Raw genomic sequence first — 23300 nt, 5'->3', positions numbered from 1 at the left:
CCCCTCCTTTCTCTGGAGTATGAATGGAAATACTCTTGTCTCTGAGACGAGAATCTGATCCTTCTGAGTGTCCAGAAATAGCCCGTGGTGTGCATTTCACACTGAAACGGGAGTTGACCCAGGTCTCCGGTAATGTCGTCCTTCTGGTATGATCCAGCATGTTGCAACAGCTCTGATGTCATCAAGGAGTAGGAAAGAAAGTACATGTGGGGGGGCTTTATTCTCGTTTGAATAAAGGGGCAGCACGTTGACTTATTTCAGAAGATGAAGGGCAAGAACTCACTCGCCTTCGGGTTTAAGCTCTGTACTTTTTTCCTCTGGCAAAACGTGTAGCATGTGACATTTTGACCAGTGAGGGTCAAATGCTTGAGGGGTCTATAATGCCGATCAGTCTGGCACGGTGTTTGATTGTACTTTAAGCTAATTGTCGCTGAAGCTGGAAAAGAAAGGAGAGGCTGCATGCTTTGCTGTTGTCACAATTGGACGTGGTAGTTTTAATATTAAATAATAAGACACCATGCTAATGACACATCCTAATTGCAGCACAACGTACAGGCTACAATGAAGTGTTGAGTTGTAGGCACACGTTGTGTTGCTTTATTCACGTGGAAGACATTTTGCAGCGCTGACACATGGGTTTTGTCCCCCCAGTCATTTGTCGGAGGTGTCCCTAAAGGTCAGACGCCAGTAGTAGTAGTGCAACGGATCATAAAACTCACAGATTGAATAAAGAAAAAAGGGAGCAAATATTACTTTTAGACATCCCTGATATTTTTTTTGCCGATCATTGATGATCCATAGTGTCAGATTCCTTTGTTTGATTATATCAGCTGGTCTAAAGGCTCCAGGCTATTTTGCCAACGTCTCATAAATTATTTCAACCGCTTTGAAGTCAGTGTAAACATCTAAAATGTTTTTTTAGTTTTATTTTATTTATTTATTTTTTTTTTAGTTTTTTTTTTTTTCTTTTTTTTTTTTTTTGGTCACTGTTTTTCATGGATGTAGCTAAGTTTCCCACCAGCTTGATGTAACATCAGTGCAATAGCATAATTACAAAGGTTATAAGGTGACATTTTCCTTAATTAGGCTTGCGATCATAGACTGTTAAAGAAGTGGACCTACCAAACCCATTGGTTTGTGGATTGTGATATTTAAGCCTCACGTTCTGAATTTTGGCAGTTGCCATCTTGTTTTTCAGTTGTTTTTTTGCAACCATATTTGGACTGCAGATGTGGTGGAGATGCCATATATGGCTCTGGTAGAAACCTGTCAATCATAAGGTAGCCCAGCCCTAAAGCACACCCTGCTTTATGGTCTGTTTGACTCTAAATGGAGCATCATTTACTAAATGAACATCATGCTGTATTGAAGAAGACTTGAAACTAGAGATTGAGACCATGAACTCATGTTTACTGGGGTAATAAATCAAGTGAGAAGTAGTCATTTTCTCATATACTTCTATACAATCTGACTTATTTTTGCAACCAGAGGAGTCTCCCCCTGATGCTATTAGAAAGAATGCAGATTTAAGGCACTTCTGCATTGGCTTCACTTTTTTAGAGTCGGAGGTTGCCATCTGGCTCAGAACACTTTCTCGTGTGTGTGTGTGTGTGTGAGAGAGAGATTGTAGTGGGATTTAATTCCATGTATTTATCAGTCAATTCTATTTAATGAAAGTCAAAGTGCTAACTTCTCATCCCTCTCTTTTTTTTCTTTTCCTTTAGGTTTGAGTGGGACAAACTTTTGGAGACTGTGCATTGTTTGATCATAAGTGTGACAAAGTCTGACAAGCAGGAAGCTTATATACTCAGGTGAGTGCCGGGTCTGTTACATGCAGTACGTCGCCTGTGTTTTCCCAACCGAGCACACAGCAGGCGGGATTAGACAGCGGTCACCTGTAAGCCGCTTGCTTTCGACAGCGCAGACTTTGTCATCGGTTGACGAGACGGTCACAGGCGCTCACATGCTGCACCGCCTTCATTATTAGAAGTGCATCCAAGGTGGATGCAACAACTACCACTCAAATATGTCTGTCGGGTAAAACAAGTTGTCATAGTGACCAGGGTGTTGTACAGCAGCTCTGTCGAAGTGCACCTGCCCTGTAATTCCTGCTCCTGTGTGCCAAGTTCGAGCTCCTCTCGCTGGCATCCATTTGTCCTGATGAGACCTTATCTGTAAGCTCAGTGAACCTAAAAAAAAAAGCAGCAGCGCATGAGCGGAATAATCACTTTGTATAACCTGTTAGACGGCGGTTACAGACGTTTCACACCTCTGTTGTGCTCCTTTGTTTCCACAGTGAGAGTAGCATGTTTGTCTCCAAGAGACGTTTCATTTTGAAAACATGCGGAACCACTCTCTTACTGCAAGCACTGGTGCCTCTGCTGGAACTCGCCAGGGAGTACTGCGGTTTCGATGCCATCGAGGTACACCGCCCTTTTTTTTTTTTTTTTTTTTTTTTTTTTTTTTTTTTTGAGTAAATGTAAAAACGGCACTTCATTCAGAGCCTGAAATGCAAAAATCCTAAATCCTGTTGCTATAAGGTGTTTGAATGTATAAATGTGATGACTGCTCTTGTTTTACCGTTTTTATTTACTTTGTGTGTGTTTTTTTTTAAAGTCTGGTTTAGGAGTTGCCCTGTGGCCAAGCCTCATCAACTGTGTTGATATGGAACTCCAGTATTAGATTGTGTTATTACCTGATGCCTGCAGCTGTTCATTTCTTTTTTTTTTTTGCTTTGCAGAATTTCTTCTACTCCCGCAAGAACTTTATGAAGCCAACCCAACAAGAGTTCCCTCATCGAAACTTCCAGGAGGAAGTGGACTTTCTCAGCCAGATTTTCCCAAGTAAGCAACATTATAGAATTTTTAGTCTGAAAAATGCTCTGAAAATGCTTTAACCAAAATGGTACAGCACTTCTACAACGGTTTGTTTGTTTGTTTTTTTTCCCTTGAGTTTCCACCAATCCCATCCTACTGTGCTGTGATTGGTTCGGTAGATGGCTAACTAGCCAGCCGCTAAATTAGTCAAATGTAACAAGTCGATGCTTCATCCACACACTCGCAGCATAGGAAAGCACATTGCCATCACCAGATCTGCCAATCGCAGCAATACTGGTCATAATCATTTATTTTTATTTTTATTTATTTTTTACATAATGGCTACAAAATTCACTTTATAAAGTTTATGGAATCTGTAAATTAATTTCTTATTCAATAATAATTTATTCATTCTTTTTTTCGTATACTGTATCCCTGAAAACTGCTTTAATGTTACAGTCTGTAAATCCTTCCCTCAGCCCACAGTGAGGCAGATGCATATCACTCCTGTTGTGAAATGCATCCATGTTGTACGACCTTGCCCAGACTTGCACTTCAGTTGTTAAGGAACCAGTAACCACAATCAAAACGTCTTTGAAATGATTTCTCAATGCTACCCTACTCGCATAGCTGTTGTGGTGGAAAACAGGAAGGCTGAAGAAGCTGCCTTGTGCCACAGAAATCCAATAGAAGCTGCATGCAATCCCATATTTGAGATTGTGTCGGCTACGGCCATCATAAGGCCAACTTCTGTAAAACAAACCTCTTCTTTCTTTCAGATGGTGCAGCCTACTGTATGGGACGTTTGAACTGTGACTGCTGGTAAGCTCCACGCAGTTTCCCGCTCTGGTTGAAGCTTTGTGTGTTGTCTACTCAGTGTTGCTAACATCACTGGATGGTTTGTTAGTAGGAACTCTGGCTAAATTGTGACCGCCACTGATTTTTATTCTTAAAACATGTTGTAGAAATTTTCTTGTTTCTCTCTGAAGAAAACTCCAAATAAATATATAATTCTAGAAAATGAAAATGCAGCTGATTGCGGAGACTTCTGTGTTGTTTGTGTAAATTCAGCCCCAGCAGGACATTGCTGCATGATAGTGATGACTGTTGGTACAATCATGAGATGAGGGTAAAAAGGTCAAGCCTGTTTTCTGGGGATTTCTGCTTTAATGAAAGCTCTTTGAGAACCTCCTTCTGCGGTCCTGTCATATGCTCGCTGACGCTTTCGCCTAAATTTTAAAGGTCGACAACATCTGCGTCATTTTCTGGCAAAAAGCAGTGATGTAGCTTACCACAGAGTTCTAATCAATAAGGTTATGAATGAGTGTTTGGAAACAACTGAAAGGGTCAGTTTGGATATTTTGAGGATAACCCGAGTTCTGTGAGGTAAATTATAACGTCTGCGGCTTTGAAGAGAGCGGTATCATTTATTAATATTCTCTTTAGTATACGCTATATTTAGAATATTTTCGCGGCTTTAACGTTGCGTCAGAAAGCTCTTTCAGATGGGGAACTGACGCCGTTAAATAGCTGTCTTCAAAGCCACAAGACTCCACTGGGGGGAACCGTACCGGTTCCGTCAGCTTCTACAAACTAGCTAGCTCGCTAATTCCACCATGCTTTAATGCTACACCGGTGACAAAAATGAGGCGAACAAATTTGGTGTGTGTGTCATTAAGCTGTTGAATTTTATCCATTTAGCGGCTGCCATGTTACTGTAGGTAATACACACCTGACTATGGATAAGGATACATGTAGAACGTCATCATGCGGGGACCTACGTCGGGTCACATGGGAAAACAATTTTCCAAGGGCTTGGGGAAAATGGCATTTACGTTTTTGATTATAATGCGTAAGGAACTGAAGAACCTTTCGCTGTCTGCAGGTACCTGTTTACCCTGGACTTACCAGAGTACTGGGAGAACAAGCATGCGGATCAGACGCTGGAAGTTCTGATGAGCGACCTCGATCCAGCCATTATGGACCAGTTCTATATGAAAGATGGTGTTTCTGCAAGTGATGTCACTCGTGTAAGTAGATCCTTCCCGTCACACACACAAACCCTCCGGAGCTGTGACGGAAAGCACAGTTATAGACGTGCTTGTCTTCTTGCAGATGAGTGGAATTCGTGACCTGATACCAGGTTCTGTGATCGATGCCACAATGTTCAACCCATGTGGATACTCAATGAATGGAATGAAGACTGACGTGAGTTGTCTCTCGAGTTCCTGTCACCTCCGCCGCGCCAAACCGCTCAAACGTCTCTGTAATCTGGCTCTCTCTGCTTGCACCGTCCTCTCCAGGGAACTTACTGGACCATCCACATCACCCCGGAGCCGGAGTTCTCCTACGTCAGCTTCGAAACCAACCTCTCCCAGACGGCGTACGACGATCTGGTCAGCAAGGTGGTGGATGTGTTCAAACCGGGAAAGTTCGTGACAACGCTTTTTGTCAATCAGGTAAGTGTTGGTGGTGTTTGTTCTTTTAAATACACGCCTGCTTTCATTGAGGGATTTAAATTAAAGTTGCCACTGAGTAAAAAGTATGTTTTGTTTTTGTGCCCACGCAGAGCTCCAAATGTCGCAGCGTCTTTTCTCCTGCCCAGAAAGTGGACGGCTATAAGCGCCTCGACCGCCAGCTGGCTCAATTTAACGAGTACAATTTCGTCTTCACAAGCTACGCCAAGAGCCGCCAGCAGAACCAGCAGAGTTGAGGGTCGAGGATGAAGAAGAGGCGTAAAAAGAAAAGTGGCTGCTCGGGGCCACTGCCCTCCTGGGGCCGGCTTCTCCCCCCAGTAGAGAGCTTGTCGTCTTCCTCCTCCTTTCTCCCCCTCTGCCGCCGCTGCCGCCCTTCAGGACCTCCCGGTGCTGACGCGGCGGCGAGCCCCGGCTTAACCTCCAGCTTGAGTTGTTTGCATTGTTGTTCCCGTGACTTAGATCTCTTGCATGAAAGCTCTTCTCCCCGTTTCGATATTCTAGCCCACTCTTGCCGTGCTCTTGAGGTGCATGTAGAGGAATTGAACACGCTCCTGCAGGTGTCCCCCCTCATCCCCCACAGACAAGGCTTCCGCCCACACTAGGCCGGGTCTCCTGGCACGCTCAGATCGGCACGCCCCCCCACCTGCCCCCCAAAATTCGACAAAACTAACCCGATTCGCTCATCTATTTATTTATGAATCAGGACCAATGTTTTAGAGTGCACTTTAAAAACCTGTTTGCTCACGGTACGAAAAAAGAACAGAAGGCCGACCTTCTTTCTTCCTTTCTTTTTGTTTAAAATCTGATTGAATGTATAAGTCGTGGTAAGCTTTTGGCCGTTCTAATCGTCGTCGCTTTGTCGGGACACGTTCGAGTCCCTTCGATCGCCATACTTGCTGTTTAATGTTGCACTGTTGGATAAAAGGTTCTCATTTGGTCGAATATCAAAGTGCACTAATGGCAAAGAAACAAAACAAAAAAGACTTTCCGCTTTGCTGGGCTTTTGTTTTTAATGTCGACCCCCACCAGCGTTCACTCATTTTGTGCTCCTACTTAGAAAAAGACAATCAATCATATAGTCAGTGTGGCCCCCCCCCCCAAATAGACAGGCTTTTAAAAGCTTGGAAAATGTATGTGTATGAATCATTGAAGACATGCATACTTTTTCACCCAGGCTTCTTTCTCTTATCTTTTTTACAGCATGCTGTATCTATAGGAAGCCTGTGGGTCTTAGCCCCCCCCCCCCCTCATCTTCCCTACAGTCATATTCAGCACTCTAGTACTCACATGAAATGTTCAAACTGAATGTAGCACCCCCGTCTTTCGAATGTATACATACCCAGAGAAAAGCCTGGACCGGGTTTGAGCTGAATGTACCACTCCAGTAGAGCACACCCACCCCCCCCCCCTTCTCCACCTTCCTCACACAGCGCGCACAATGCCCTCTGACGTATTACCCCCCCCCTCTTTTCTTTTTCCCCCCCCCCCCCCTCGCCCCATACAGAAATCTGTACGCGCACAATAGACGCCCGCCGGTCTGAGCATGCCAGGGTGACCCCGGATCATTCCACATGTAACTGCTGCATAAGCTGCAATTTAATTACATTTATCGTGCCCATACATTTTTTTTTTCTTGTGTTGTTTTTTTTGCAGTGAGTTGGTCAAAATGTGACACCCCTAGCAGTTTTGTTTTTGTTTGGATCGACGCCCTTTTTGTCCATTGAGGGGGGGGAAATCCTGTGACACTATGGTGCATGTGACTATTGCCGTGTTGCTTGACAGTGTAGCTAGCACCGCCTCTTCCTCCTCTTCGTCAGTAGGTCTGTGTGCTTCACCTCACTCCTCGTTTTTTTGTTTTTTGCCTGCTGAAAGCGTATCCTGATGCGTTTTGGAAAACGCATGAACTTTTATTTTATTCTTCCCCTAAGTTTAGTTGCAGACGAGTGCTGAAGGCAGGTTCAGGTTTCTTACTCGTTATCTTTTGAAGCCTCTTCGTCTGGCGTTGGGGTCCGTGCTGTTCACGACGCTTCTCCTGCCAGAGAATGCGGTTTTGAACCTTGAGCCGGACCACGACGACGTGGCGAGGGGGCCTTTAACCTGCTCTCAGGACTCAACGCAGTCATTGTTCTTGAAGGCGCGTGCGTACGGTTGCATCAACTTCCGTGGAAGTGCCTCCGTCACCGAGGCGCTCTGTGAGCCAGTTGGACCAGTAGATGAAGTAGGAAGGGTTTTTCTTTTGAGAGTTGGTTTCATTCTGCACATGTTAAAATTGCTCAAGATTACGCGAAGCAGTTTAAAGCTAACTGTTATTGGAAGAAGTACATTTTAGCCTCGTTGATGTGGATCAGTATGCTGCTTTATTTTATTTTTATACAGTGAACTCAAAATGCATTTTTATGCAGTTGAATGGTAATAGAATTTTATACAAAAAAAATATATTTTGTATTTTTTGCTGCGGACCAATCTCTTTGTTCATTTTTTTTTTTTCTTCCCCCTTTTTTTTTTTTTTTTTTTTTTTTGTCGAAATTTTTTTTTTTTTTCGTTACACCAGTTTGTTCTGAAGTCACGGGATGACCTTTTCAAAGCTGACTCACTCATTATTATTATTTTTTTTTATTATTTTTTTTTTTTTTTTGTGCGAGTGTGCATTTTCACTCCCCCTTGCTCTGTGAATCTTGTCTCCAGAGGAAGGGAGAGTGATAGCCCCCCCCCCCCCCTCGGGTCAGAAGGGGGTGCAGTTGCAGGATGTACTGAAGGAGAAGCTTTGCTGTTCTAATTCTTTCTTTTGCTGTTCTTTGAATGGTCAAGATGTGCTAAATATATCTGTGCTACGAGCTTGATGCTTCAATAAAAAAAGATGCTTATCTGTGCAGCTGGCCGTGTTCTTTATTGAAAAGCGAAGATCGTGGTTTTTGAGGAAAAAGAATCTTAATGGATTAAATGCTCTTTCAAATGCAAGAGCCCGTTGATACAAAATCTGCTTGCATATTGAATAATAGAAATGTAGTAATTATTGACATGTTAATTGATTTCCTCTAAAGGGGAAACATTACAGGGCGATATGGTAAAAAAATAAATAACTGGTAGATTTCACCATGAAACGTCTCCAGTTGATTACGCCCTTTGAGGCAATTATTTTTAGTATTGCATGTTTTCTGAAATTTTATGTTGAATGTACAAATGAGGCACTATCTAATGATAACTTTAGGTGAATTTAAGAGAACGCTACAGACTCGAATAAAACGAATAGTAAACTAAACTCCTAAATGTGTATTTGTGATGTTTTCGTGTCTGAAAAAAGCCAGATAGCCCTCCAGAGATTTATTTCACTCCAATGAAGTCAAAGGAGTTGTAAAAGGCAGATTTTAAAAAGCCAGATCAAAATGAAAGCGGCAGAAGCTGAGAAATATATTCTGTAGTATGCGTCAAAATATAAAACACTAAATCTACATTAACCACAATGCAATGGCCACTCTTCTGTGATGTTCACTGTACCAGAGTCGGTTGTGGAATCATCTGATCAACATGGCAGAGGTTAGAATAAAGTCAATCACACAGCTCTCCATGGGGAATAAAAACAAAAAGCTCTAATCGTTTTTGACTTATTTGTATATTAAACAAGTTTGGCCCTGAATCATGTTCTATCTCATTCATCTAGAAGCGAAAGATCTGTAGTTCCTCTGGTCACGGAGGTCACACAGATGGTTCCATTTTATTTTCAATTGTAAATTTTCTATAACATGTCTCAAAACTAAAAGTTAAGGTTTCTCCCAAACACCTGGAAAAGAAGGCAAGGTTGATTAGCGTTTGAAGATTTGTTTGTAGAAGTTGTTTGTCTTCTTGTAATGTATACGCAGCACTGTGGTGTCTTTTATCCGTCTCCCATAAAGCTCCGGTCTGAGACTCGTCATGTGTCTCTGTTGTCGTCCTGCTCTGGGCAGATTTACAGCTCTGTCATACGCTTTCCATTCAGTTTAACCAGTGATGGAAAAGGTTTTCAAATCCTTTCCCTAAAGAATATTGGCAAATATATTCATGTAAAAAAGAGTAAAAGTCCTACTTTTAAATTTCTACCTATTAAAAGTAAAGTAAATATTATCAGCCCGAATACTGATTGACCAAAAGCTGGACCCTCTACATACAGGTGTGTTTACTGTATACTATTCAATACTATACTATACTTAACTATGCTTTACTATTACATACTATTCTATGCTATACTATACTTTACTATTCTATACTATATTATTCTATAATATACTATTCTATACTTTACCATACCATACTATACTATCCTATTCTATTCTGTTCTACTCTACCCTATTATATACTTTACTATACTACTCTACACTACACTATACTATACTATTCTATACTACATTATACTTTACTATTCTATACTATATAACAATCACCTGAAACCTCTCCACTACACACAGGGATCTCCATCTACACAATTTTGACAGTTTAGTCTCATTAAAGGAGGTGACTCCTTACTTAAACATGTATTTCATATTTTATATTTGTAAATACTTAATTAATTACAAACTAGTAGGTTCAGCTGTCAAATATGTGTAATAAAAAGTCCAATATTTGCCACTGAAATGTAGTGGAGAAAAAGTATATAAAAGTATATAAAAGTACTCCAAACTTGTACTGAAGTACAGCACTTGAGCAAACGTACCCAGTTCCTTTACATGACTGCCAATACTTACTAAACCAAATGACAACAAGATAAATACACCTGTGCCTCACCTGAGCTCCTCCCTCAAGAAGAACCAAAGTTGATGTATCGTGCTCTGTACACTTGTTGGAAGTGGAGAGAAAAGCACTCAATCATCATTAAAAAAACTCATGTATCCTACATATTTGTATGGTATTTTCTTCAATGTTTTATTGTGGTTTGTTAAATGTTCCTTGACTTTTCTCCTACTGTGCACCAAAGCAGGTTCATTGTATGTGAAAACCTACATGGCAAAAGACCGGATTCTGATTCTGATCACCTCAGGGCCAAAAAACAGAAACCCCCACCAAAACACGAATGTTGGCGTCGCCATCAAACAGGTTATATTAGTTTATTTATATCCCACTATTTCACCTCACTGCCACACTGTTCCTAAATTCCCTTCACAGCAGCAGCAGTCCTGTATAGAGTGAATCCTGACTGTGACATCTCACTTATATGTATGTGGACATGCTACCACCTGGTGGACAGAGAGTTTACCCTCAGAGTGCAGCGCCACGAGCTGCTTTGAATGAATTGTAGTGTCAGGGGCTCATTTCAGAAAGCACAAGGTTTTCCTCAGACACACAGAATAAAGAGGGGTCCGCCAAAAGTGGCTTTGCTAGAAAGAAAAAGATAATCAATACAACCCGAGAGAAAATACAAAGACATAAATTCCATCCAAATAAATGTCATCAATGATTCCACCTAAAAGGGAACTTTTTTTCTGCCATTTAACAGATATTATATGACAAGCTTTTATATACACAGGTTTGGGTTTGATTTGCTTTGAAATGTAGCCAGTTGCTGACAAATGATATGACATTTTTTGTAATCAGTAATGGAAAAAATAACGTAATCTAATCTGAATACTTCTGGATTACTATTGACCCTTACAAATGCAGTACTGGCAGAAACATGTGTACTGTGTGCACAACATGTGGGATGGTGTTTCTTTAGTGCACTTTTTCTTTTCTTATCAAAGGCCACATGGAGGACTTTGCTCTTGTAACGCAAGACGAGCACCTAATCAAAATGTTCCATTTTTCAAATTCACTGTAAATAGAAATGAAATAAAAACTCCATAAATCAGCATTAAAACATAAACAAGTATGAGCAAAGTCCCCATTAACGAAACTGTGAGCCTGAGAGGAGTAACAGTTGAACGTATTCAGCATTTAAAATTGGTCAAATCAAATAACCTGTACAAAAACATGATGGCATAAACATATATTTTAAAGACGCAATAAGAAAATGAATCAGGTAACTATTGTAATTACTCTGATTGCAACTTTTTTTTCAATTGTAATCTAGTCTAACTATAGTTAATTTCTTTTCTAATCTGATTACTTAAACCTGATTAGATGTCATCCCTTTTCTATTCTCACTCTGTCACCCAATCCTTAGTATAGTAGGCCACTCCAGTTCCTTAGAATAATGCTATCCAACCACTGCTGCTATGTATAAGTACACCAGTGACTATGGAAAAAGAGATAATACCACACAGTCTCCTAAAATAATATTTACATAATCTACAATCCCATGCTAAACTGACATTAAGAATTGGGGGGTGTCCACAGTGCTTGTAAAGTACTACCCTTCCCAGCAGGCCACAGAATCTTATAACGCTTTGACTTACTGCTGGGGTTCTGTAGTTATTTCGGTCTGTCTTGTTCGGCAGCTCCCCTAGTGGACAGTTTGAGACGTGCAGTGGAGTTTCTGACACTGGACGGCGGTAATTCACTCGGCGCAGGAAATCAACCACCGCGCCACCAAAGAAGAAGAACATCACCAATGTTGTCTTCCGCCGCTCGCATTCACGTGGAGGAACCGCAACGTGAGCGCTCGTGCAGCCGACAGGAAGACGAATAAAGACTCTAAAATGACGCAGTTAGACGGTATAGTGTAAGTTTGACAGCGTACTATTGAACCTCACTGTGTTTAAGCGTCCGTATGTATCTCCTTCGTTCAGTGCTCGTGAAACTAACGTTAACTGTGTAGGGACCGCTAACGTTAGCCCAGCGTGGCGTTTTGTAAGCTAACGTTAGCTTAACGTATAGGCAGATGTTCTTGTTTACGCAGCTTTTTACAACGTGAGGTTGCATTTTTTACGCCTCGTTTTCTATATTCAGTGCAAACGATATACTGTCAAGCTAGTTTTTAAAATGTCAGTCACGTAAGCATGTAACTGGTTTAACTAGCGGCAACATGTTACATGGGCTAGCTCCGATGCATCAATAAACTGTTACTTATCTAGAGTTTGGGTTCACCTTTCCGATCAAAACTATGGTCCTACTTGTTATAATAAAGTTAACATTAATATGTTGTGAGGGGGGAAAGTTTGTCGCTATTTTATTTAGATAAAAAGGTAGATATCAATTTATGTTAGGTGAGTGGAAGAAGGAGCATCATAGGAATATGTCTTCCTTTAGTCATGTTCAGGTTAGTATTGATGGGTATGAAATGTAAAAACATGCAAATTCTGTTAATTTTTTGTAATTTATGAAGCTATAATATTTATTATGATTATTCTATTAAAGACCAATAATAATCAAAATTAGGATACGTTCAATATATCTACCTTTTCAACGACATTGTACTTTCTCTTGACCACAATAAACTTTTTAAAACGTTTTTATATTTAATGTACTATATTTAACTAGCAAAGGACAACACCCAGCAGTAATATAGAATACATAATTAAAAGCTCTTCTGAATCAATGCTGTTTAACACTCTTTTAAACACATGTTGTCACTCTGACTGCCTCTTTATTTATTATTATTATTATTTGATCTTGTGTTGCGGTGAACTGCACTGTGCAGACTATCATCTTCCTCTCCTCTGTTTGTGTGTGCATCCTCAGAAAACCCAAGACGAAGCGCTCCAAGCGCTTCTTGGAGGGCAGAGCGCCCAAGCTGACCGAGGATGTGAAGACCGCCATGATCATGAAAGGGGGGAACTCCAGTCTGACCGTCACCCAGGCCCTCAAGGATATAGTAAGTGACCCGAAGGTGCTCTCGGTGAGAGAGACCTTCCAGACACGACTTGCTTCACACAGATGCACGGGCTGTTATAACGGTTTAATAGTCCAGATGTTGAGGCAATAGCAGACATGACGACATCACACTGTGTGTTCTTCTACCGTTACACTTCTTTAAGTAGCTTTTTATCAACTCGTAGGATTTGAGTTCTCTCAATCTTATAATTCAGTTACTTTGCATACAGACTTCAAGTACAGATTTTAACTCATGCAACACATCGCATGTGACATACAAGAAAAAAAGGATTGTGAAGTATCAGAAACTCTTGAGTTTAATTGAGTTAACGATTGTTGAACAGGGTAGTTTCTCCCCTTTTACTTCAAGGGAAGAGGGACAGAGACTTTATCAGCACAATGTACTTAGTGTGTTCAAGGGCTTTTAAATTGATAGTACTGGATGGTTATTTGGACAATAATTCATCATATCTATTTGGTTATATGTTTTAGGGGTAAAATCGGAATCGACCATGGAACCACAAACATTTCTCTGTCTGGTAAATGTGTTATTTCAGTGTACAATGACTCAATATAGTAACATAATTCAGTATTTTTCAACTCTTAACACCATAATAAATCTTTAGCTGTTTAGAGCCCTTTTATTTTATTTATCTTTTTGGGGAGGGGGGGGTTGGATGAACTGACCCTTTTAATTGAAATATCATAAATCTTTTTTATTTTATTTATTAATTTTTATTTATACGAATAGAATTATGAATTCAAACCAGAATTACATTTTTTTTCTGCAGTATTCCCTGAAGAAGCCCAATGCTGTGCTGTACAAGAAGTAAGTGGAGTTACGAAGAGGATACATTAAGATTAATGAATACATACATTTGACTTGACATTTGTTTTGTTTTCCTCTTGCAAACATTCTATACTTTACAATCCAAATCACAATCTTCAGTACAAATGAAAGCGGAGCATTTTAAATGACTATTTTGTGTAATTTTAACTTCGTTGGCTCACACTCGATATTTCACGTCCTCGTTTCTGCTGAGAATGAAACAAACAGAATGGAATGAAATCAAAATAACAGTATTTATTTGAGCAACAATGACACTTTCCTGAACGTCCTATCCTTCCTGATTCTTGGTGTTTTCTTAGATCCCTTTTAAGATGTAGACCAAAAATCTTCTGAAAAATAATTTAAATATGTTTTGACCCAAAGGAAGGGACTCAGTCTACACAATCGAGCAATCATTCCTAAATTTGTCGACGCCGTTAACCGTCTTTGAGTGTTAGAAACACGTTGAGCTAACTGCTGCGTGTTTGCTTTTCAGGAAGAACATAACGCGTCCGTTTGAGGACTCGACATCACTGGTGAGCAGACAAGAATCACCCCGAGCGCTTTATTACAATGTAATCTATCATCCAGTCTTATTGCTAATCATCGCTCTCTTAATCAGGAATTTTTCTCCAAGAAGTCCGACTGCTCTCTGTTTCTGTTCGGCTCCCACAACAAGAAACGGCCCAACAACCTCGTATTTGGTAAACTCTCTTTCCGCTTCATATCGCACCGTTTTAAATGTGCATTAAGAGACCAGTTAAATGTCATTTCTGTACATATTCCCAGTAGAACATTTAATAAATCATACTTGAATAGTTTTTGAATTGTAGCGAGGACATTTGTTTTTCCCACAATTCTACGCATGCGCTGTAATTTTGACAGCCAGCGTGTCTGTATATATATTTAATGTTGTAATAACTTTAGATGTGTAAGGGGTCCAGTCAACACCACTTATCGATGTGTCACATAAACGTATTTAACACCACGTTGACCGTCCTTTGGTTTGTCTGCAGGTCGTCTGTTTGACTTTCACGTGCTCGATATGATTGAAGTTGGGATTGAGAAGTTCGTCTCTCTGAGTGAAATCAAGGTAATGTATCACCGCCATGTTTAAACGGTTAAATGGTCCTTTAAAAAAAAAAAAATTCTCAGTCAGCTCACATGGCACTGATTAGAGCGGTGGTTACAGCTGTTGTACACGGCTTTAGAAGACAGCCTACCAGCCAATCAGAGGCTACACATGGAGTCTTAGAGCAGGTTGAACTGAGAAAGGATTTTTGGGAAATGCATGTTAGCTTAGCATAAGTAATGGAAGCAAGGGTGGAAATGGCTAGCTTGGCTCCGTTGAAAGTTAACAAATATGCCTCTAATGCTCACTAATTAACACTGATTTTAATCTGTTCACCAAAGCCACGTTTCTACCAAGAAGTTCAGTTTGTTACACATTAGAGTGATTGATGTCATTGTTTTATGAGCACAAGTCGTTCATAGCACCTGGTACTGGTACCACCTCGGTCAAGGTTCCAAGCGAGCTGAGCCGATACTACAAGGTAGAGTTAAAACCCTGCAGACCACTGATTGGTCAGAAAAAATCATCACAAGCCATCAAAACCTTTAAATAGCGACCTCATTTCTTTCTTTTTTTTCCACTCGACCAAAATAATAAATGTCACACAATCTGCTAAAATCTAGTGTTTGTGTTTTTTCTTTGCTGCAGACCAGCAAATGTCCCGAGGGGACCAAGCCGATGCTGGTGTTTGCTGGGGAGGCTTTCGATACGGACAACGAACACAAACGTCTGAAGAGTCTGTTCATAGGTGAGCACTCCTTCTACTCCGTGTGTCTCTACGTTTCCTTTCATTTCATCCCACTGCTAACATCTGTCCTCGTCCATCTCTGTCCCCGCCTGTCAGACTTCTTCAGAGGTCCCGCCGTGACTGCGGTGCGTCTGGCGGGTTTGGAACACGTTCTGCACTTCACAGCCCTGGAGGGGAAAATCTACATGCGCAGCTACAGGTCAGTTGGATTTGTTGGTTAAAAAATTATGTTAAGAATTGGCTTGCGTCTTAAATTGGTCTGAGTTTAGCTAGCATCCCCCCACAACAGCGATATTGATGTCATGCATCATTGCAGGAGTCTGTTGAAGAAGTCCGGGTGCCGCACGCCGCGGATAGAGCTCGAGGAGATCGGGCCGTCGTTCGACTTGGTCCTAAGGAGAACACATCTGGCTTCAGATGACTTGTTCAAGTTGTCCCACAGACGGCCCAAAACTCTGAAGGTAAGATCGTCTTGCTCTGACTCTCAGCTGTCCTTTGATGGGACATGACAATAAGAGGTGTGCGGTTGGATGTCCTAACCGGGGTTTTCTTTCCACTATGTTCAGTCATCTGTACATATGACCAAGTTATTGATACTAAAAGTCTCTTATAACCTCATTACTGCCCTCATGAAGTTGTTCTACTAAAAAACAATGTATTATTGAAAAATATAAAGGCAATTCTGCTGTTGTTAGATCCTGGCCATCAGTGCACTAAAAAAATGCCTTTGTCCTGAGGGTGGCGCCAGAGGAGAGACCACATTATTGCCTGTTGCATAATACAGATTTGAACCTCTACACTGTTACCATTTTACAACATCCAACACTCTACATCGTCAGGCTCTGTCCAACTTTTAACCAGGCTGGGCTCTACTTATCTGTGCTCCAAGGTTAATGCTAACATTAGCATTAAACATCCGCTTGACGCTCCATTGGGCCAGTCTCCATACACTCATGCTGTGCAGCCCAACAGTGTCCAATGTTTTATTTTTTTTACTTCTTGAAGATATCCTGAAGTTTACAAATGTCATGTATGTACAATGAGGTTGGATGTTTTGGAGAGAGGTACCTTGGGATTCTGGCCTGTGGTACTGTGGGTGTACTGATGGTACAAATTGACTTTCTTTGTCAGTATTTCTGTTGGTGTATTGTTAAGTACATCATTCAAATGTCCCCAAAATGACCAAAGTACGACAAAACATCTGGCAAACAAAACAACGAGCAAGTTAAATTCTCAAACCGACATGTCATTAACGCTTCTCTTCATCACCGATACAGATCCGGAAGAAGAAGAACATTTCCCGCGACGCCTTCGGCACTAAGTTGGGCCGGGTGCACATGCAGAAGCAGGATCTGTCCAAGCTGCAGACGCGTAAGATGAAGGGCCTGAGGAAGAGGAGGGGGCCGAAGGTCGCCGAAGACCCGGACGCACAGGCGCCCAAGGTGGCCAAAGTGGAGGGCTGAGGTCGTCTTTACCAGCGTGCGTACAGATCAACGTCCTGGACAAGTGCCCTTGTTTATAACACTGACCGTGTGCTTAGCATTGCCAGCTTGTGCTGGTGAGGAGGGGGCCATGCAGATCTATTATTCCTGCCCCCTATTGTTCCCCCTGTTTTTTTCCATGTGACTTTCAGATACGTCTTTGTCTCGAGCGTCAGTGTGTTTGCTCAGCTCTCTGGCAAAACCACAACAGCATCAGGAAACGGAAGAAAGTGTTTTCCATCGGCAGTTGCAGAAGAAGTCTGCCTGAGATTAGCTGAATTTGTTGTTTATAAGTTGGAGCGTGTAAAAGTTGAATTTCACCGGCTGCACTCACTTAAAAGGAAATAAAGCTGTCTCTTAATTACGTCAGGTTGTTCAGAGATTTCATTTTTATTAATTGTTTGTGTTCACTGTGTCTCTGCTTGTCATGACTTTAGGTTTTGCTTATGTTCACGTCAAAGTCAGGCTCTTTGCATTCCAGCTGTTGTAGTACTCGAGATCGATCCTGGTCTCAAGGCCACTTTTATAAGGTTTCATCTCGGAATTGAACTCGTTTTTACTCCGTCTGGTCGAAGTCTCCAAAGAGTACTTGGTTGATTTGATTTTAAGACCTCAACTGCGGGAAATCACTAAATGTATTTATTTGTTAACATGATTCCGATTGCTCATAAAATACAAAGGAAAATTCCCACACACAATTCATCCAATGTGGAAGTTCACTAAACTTTCTAATGTCCATCAGGGGGCGACTCCTCAGGTTGTATAAATCTCTTGATTTATTACCTAAGTAAACATTGTAAACATGAGTTTATGGTCTCAATCTCTAGTTGCAAGTCTTTTTCAATACAGCCTGATGTTCATTTAGTAAATTATGGTCCATTTAGGGTCAAATAGACCATAAAGCAGGGGATGAAAGTTAATTGAAACCTTTCGGTCGACTTATGTCTTTAGTATTTGGTTGTACTTAGCTCCACCTTCTTGTCACTTCTGGTTCCAAAAACAAAAATGGCGACGGCCAAAATGCCAAAATTGAGGCTTCAAAAACCGTACTCCATAAACCAATGGGTGACCACGCGGAGGCTAGGCCTACTTCTTATGAACAGTCAACACCCATACAGTATAGTATATATGGTGGTAAATGAGAACCAAATTTTTTCTTTTGTCTGGGTTTTTATGAGAATGTAGATCTTTCAGATATATTTGAGCGACTTTAAATGATAGACAACATATGTGGTGCAACATGAAAGTTACCTACATTTAATCTTTAAAAGGATTTTTTTTTTTTTTTACATTATGCAATAAATTAAATGCCATTCATAACAATAACACCACAAGACTTTTCTGTGTGACAGCTGAACACACGTCTAGCACAAAGGTATCCTCAACAGGGGGATCTATTTGTGGTCACAATTGGCAACTATTTTCCAGTCAAATTACTGATATCGTTCCATTTTTTTGGGTCATTTTTACATCACCATTTTACAACATTACTTCCCCATATAAAGCAGTGTTGTTTTTCTGGCGTCCTTGTATGATCTCCAACCACAGTTACCTACTTTTTTTCCTGTAATTTTCTGCTCACTGCACATATCCTTCTGCATGTCTGTCCATCTGCTTACCTTGCAGTTTGTCTGTTTTTAGCAGCTGGAAAAAAGGGGGAAGTGAGACCTTTCGTAACTGCACTGAGGGAGCCGCCTGGAGAAAGAGCAAGCTCAAATTGTGGCAGCGGACCCCACCAGCACTGAGGATCTGCGAAGAGGATATGAGTCGGCTCTTTCACAGACAGAACATCAGGAAGGCACCGGGCCCAGATGGTGTGTCCCCCTCCTGCCCGAAAGTCTGTGCTGACCAGCTGGCCCCCATCTTCACGCAGATCTTCAACCGATCACTGGAGCTGTGTGCTTCAAGCGCTCCACGATCATCCCGGTCCCCAAGAAATCCTCCATCACAGGATTGAATGACTACAGGCCCGTCGCCCTGACATCTGTGGTCACGAATTCCTTTGAGAGACTGGTGTTGACCCACCTGAAGGACATCACAGGACCCCTGCTGGACCCCCTGCAGTTTGCCTACCGGGCAAACAGGTCGGTGGATGATGCAGTCAACATGGGACTGCACTACATGCTGCAACACCTCGACTCCCCAGGGACATATGCAAGGGTTCTGTGGACTTCAGCTCAGCGTTCAACACCATCATCCCGGAAATACTTGAAGCCAAATGCTCCCAGCTTACTGTGCCAGCCTCCACCTATCAGTGGATCACTAACTGACAGGACACAGCCGGTGAGGCTGGGAAAAATCATACCCAGCACCCGGGCTATCAGCACTTGACCAGCTGGTCCTCTGGTGTGGTTAGAACAACCTGGAGCTGAACAAGCTCAAAACTGTGGAGATGACCGTGGACTTCAGGAGGAGCCCCCCCCCCCCCCAACTCTGCCCCCCCTCACCATTCTCAACAGCACTGTGTCTGCTGTAGAGACCTTCAGGTTTCTGGGATCCACAATCTCCATGCTCAGGAAGTTCAACCTGCCTCAGGAGCTGCTGATTCTGTTCTACTCCACCATCATCCAGTCTGTCCTCTGCTCCTCCATCACTGTGTGGTTTGGATCGGCCACTAAACAGGACAGGAACAGACAACGGACTGTCAGGTCTGCAGAAAAAATCATTGGTGCCAGTCTGTCCTCCATCCTGGACTTGTACACCTCCAGACCCAGGAAACTTGCAGGAAAGATCACTGCAGACCCATCACACCCTGTCCACAATCTGTTCCAACTCCTCCCCTCTGGTAGGCGCTACAGAGCTCTGTACGCCAAAACCACCAGACACAGGAACAGCTTCTTTCCACTGGCCGTCACTTTGATGAACAATGAATCAGATATACTGCACTATTACCACCATTCTGCACTAATTCCTCAATTCTATTGTCATTGTTGTTCTTTATGTCCATATACATACTTTTGGATATATATTTATACTGTACATAGTAGTTAAATGTTTATGCTTACCTCCGTTATACTTTGTTGTCCTTGTTTTTTGTTTATTTGTATATTCTATGTATGTACGCTGAGAGCCACGTAAAAACCGGTGTCAAATTCCTTGTATTCGTACGCATACATGGCCAATAAAGCTGATTCTGATTTTATATATATATATATATATATATATATATATATATATATATATATTAATGTTTATACATATATATTTATATACAAATGAATAGGTGATATGGGTTCTCATCATTCTAAACTGTACAATGCATCTTATCCATATTCACAATTTGCATTTCTTCAGCCGGCTGCCTAAAAGTGTTTATTGTTGCCAACAAGTGCCAACTGATGTTGCCCTATATTAACTTAGTTTAATTAAAATGAGTAGCCATAATATTACAATTTTTACTAAACCAATTACAACTACCAACAGTCATACTCCCAAGGACCTCAATGTATTGTCACATATTGTCAAAATACCAAAGATAAAGGCTTAAAACCTTTGGCAACTGCGTAGCAAGTCGTGGCAGCTGCGACAAATCTGAGCCAGCTGCTACTGTGGAGCCGAAGGGAGGAAAACATTATGCGGTGTATAGAGTTTATCTTTTTTTTAATCACTAGTCGTGCAAAACGTTTATCCAAGTATTAAGTCTGTATTTCACTCATTCACTGCTTCGTCACGGTGGAATGACGGGAACCAATCAGCAGCAGGATTCCCCGGAGCCCCGCCCCTCCGCGCTGTCTATTTATAATATTGCAACAGCAGCTTTTTGACAGCTACTGTAGGACCAGATGCTGCGTTCACCAGCTCCACTCTCACACCGCTGCTTCACCTCAATGGATGAGACTTCACCGTGACCCAAAAGCAGTCATTGATCGCAGATAGCCCGCATTTTACTTTTCATCTTACCTCTGTCATTGAACTGTTACATACCTCCAGACATTAAGGACAAACACTGCAGTTCCTCTGCTCATCGACATAAACCTGACAGTAGCAAAAACAATGACAGAAGGCGGGAATCACGTGGCAGAAGAAGGGGATACAGCCGTTAAGTATGAGGTGCCCGCCGGCGTGCCCGCGGAGGAGAAGCGGTCGGAGGAGGAGGACGCGGAGGAGGAGGACGGGGAGGAGGAGAAGAAGGTGAACGGGGACAGCAGAGTGGCGGAGCAAGCCGCGGCTCCCGGAGCGGCGGAGGTCGAGTTTGTGCACCCCGAAGGCGGCTGGGGTTGGGTGGTCATGCTGGCGGCCATGTGGTGTAACGGATCGGTGTTCGGGATCCAGAACGCCTTCGGTATTCTCTTCCTCTCGCTGCTGCGGGAGTTCGGCTCCGAGGAGGACGCTGACCTCCGGTTCAAGACAGGTGAGCGCCGGGTTGGAGGGAGGAGTTCAAACTTCGGGTCGTTTCGCCTGAATGCCATTAAAAGTCAGGATGCAACGGAAGTATTTTAAGTTGAGTTCTATGTTTAAGACAGAGCAGAAGATGCTAGCTCCTCTGGAGGTCCTTTTCGGTGTGACTCCGTGAAGTAAAGGTTGTAGTAAACGTCGCGCTCGTGTGTCACATTAAGTTAAAGAAGCACGTGTAAGCTAACATGTCAGCTAGCAGGTAATATAATCATTTCCTGATGAGAAAGGGGGAAACTAGAGCAACTGTCTGTGGCTAGGTGGCACGGCTGTGGGGACATACGGTGCTGTGAAGCGTGCTTCCGGTAAACCCTGTAGCTACGTGATGGCACTTTCTGCGGTGTTACTGGTTTGTGCCCTACAGGTGTGTAAAAGCTGCGGGCAGCTTGTAGGTGCCGCGTGCTCTCTCGTAGACACGCGAGAGAGAAATGCGGCGCTTACATTGTGCCACAGAGGCTGCTCTTTAAAAAGTAATGGAGTTAAATCATCAGACATTTAACAGACATTACGTTGTGCCTCACGTGGTGGTGTGTATAGGATGTTAAAAAGGTTTTTGACAACCTATTCCTTATCTTTCTGCTCTTAAATCACATTTGTTGACCGAACATGGGGGGCGAGGTCAAGGGAAAGGTCACATAGTGAAAATCCCTCACCCTGCTGTGTGTACAGTGCCCTGCATAAGTATTCACCCCCCTTAAACTTTTCTACATTATGTCATGGTTTAACCACAGATTAACATTTATTTCATTGGGATTTTATGTAATGGACTGACACAAAATAGTCCATTTGGAAGTGGGGGGGAACTATTACATGGATTTCAAAATTATTTACAAATAAAAATCTGAAAAGTGTTGAGTGCATATGTATTCACCCCCTTTACTGTGAAACCCCTAACAAAGATCTGGTGCGACCAATTGCCTTCACAAGTCACATAATTAGTAAATAGGAAACGCCTGTCTGCAATTTAATCTCAGTATAAATACACCTGCTCTGTGAAGGCCTCAGAGTTTGTTAGAGAGCATTACTGAACAAACAGCATCACGAAGAACAAGGAGCTCACCAAACAGCTCAGGGGTAAAGTTGTGGAGAAGTATGAAGCAGGGTTAGGTTATAAAAAAATATCCCAAGCTTTGAACATCTCACGGAGCACCATAAAATCCTTCATCAGAAAATGGAAAGAATATGGCACGACCGCAAACCTACCAAGAGAAGGCCGTCCACCCAAACTGACAAGCCGGACAAGGAGAAAATGAATCGGAGGAGCAATCAAGAGGCCCATGGTAACTCTGGAAAGATCCACAGCTGAGAAGGGAGAATCTGTCCACAGGACAACTATTAGTCGTGTACTCCACAAATCTGGCCTTCATGGAAGAGTGGCAAGAAGAAAGCCGTTGTTGAAAGTGAACCACAAGCCATGTGGGAGACACGGCAAACATGTGGAAGAAGGTGCTCTGGTCAGATGAGACCAAAATTTAACTTTTTGGCCTCAATGCAAAACGCTATGTGTGGTGGAAACTCAACACTGCCCATCGCCCTGAGCACACCATCCTAACAGTGAAACATGGTGGTAGCATCATGCTGTGGGGATGCTTCTCTTCAGCAGCTACAGGGGAACTGGTCAGAATGGAGGGAATACTTATGCATTCACCACTTTTCAGATTTTTTATTTGTAAATCACTTCCAAATGGTGGACTATTTTGTGTCGGTCCATTACATGACAGAGAGAGAGAGAGAGAGAGAGAGAGAGAGAGAGAGAGAGAGAGAGA

General features: G+C 42.1%; 3 protein-coding genes across 3 annotated transcripts in view; all 3 read left to right on the top strand.

The window, feature by feature from the left end:
- Positions 1–6687, top strand: part of amd1 (adenosylmethionine decarboxylase 1) — a 10157-nt gene extending 3470 nt beyond the window's left edge. The window contains exons 2-9 of the mRNA XM_031861750.1: positions 1725–1811; positions 2297–2423; positions 2741–2843; positions 3596–3638; positions 4702–4846; positions 4932–5024; positions 5120–5275; positions 5386–6687. Coding sequence (XP_031717610.1) covers positions 1725–1811; positions 2297–2423; positions 2741–2843; positions 3596–3638; positions 4702–4846; positions 4932–5024; positions 5120–5275; positions 5386–5529 — 898 coding nt within the window. The 3' untranslated portion in view covers positions 5530–6687. The remainder of the gene's footprint in view (positions 1–1724; positions 1812–2296; positions 2424–2740; positions 2844–3595; positions 3639–4701; positions 4847–4931; positions 5025–5119; positions 5276–5385) is intronic.
- A 5150-nt stretch (positions 6688–11837) lies between these two features.
- Positions 11838–17508, top strand: rpf2 (ribosome production factor 2 homolog). The gene is made up of 10 exons (XM_031861395.1): positions 11838–11921; positions 12881–13013; positions 13804–13841; positions 14338–14377; positions 14464–14545; positions 14858–14934; positions 15562–15661; positions 15758–15860; positions 15978–16122; positions 16939–17508. Exons 1-10 carry the CDS (start codon positions 11899–11901, stop codon positions 17122–17124), a joined length of 927 nt encoding a protein of 308 aa, XP_031717255.1. The 5' UTR covers positions 11838–11898; the 3' UTR covers positions 17125–17508.
- A 3393-nt stretch (positions 17509–20901) lies between these two features.
- The window catches only part of slc16a10 (solute carrier family 16 member 10), a 29313-nt gene continuing 26914 nt past the window's right edge, over positions 20902–23300 (top strand). Inside the window, exon 1 of the mRNA XM_031861527.1 lies at positions 20902–21493. Within this exon, the coding sequence (XP_031717387.1) occupies positions 21136–21493 (358 nt within the window). The 5' untranslated portion in view covers positions 20902–21135. The remainder of the gene's footprint in view (positions 21494–23300) is intronic.

Source organism: Anarrhichthys ocellatus, unplaced genomic scaffold (genome assembly GCF_004355925.1).
Source record: "Anarrhichthys ocellatus isolate YVR2014 unplaced genomic scaffold, GSC_Weel_1.0 scaffold25, whole genome shotgun sequence".
Lineage (NCBI taxonomy): Eukaryota > Metazoa > Chordata > Actinopteri > Perciformes > Anarhichadidae > Anarrhichthys > Anarrhichthys ocellatus.
The sequence above is the reverse complement of the archived record's forward strand: the minus strand, read 5'-3'. Positions and strand labels throughout refer to the sequence as shown.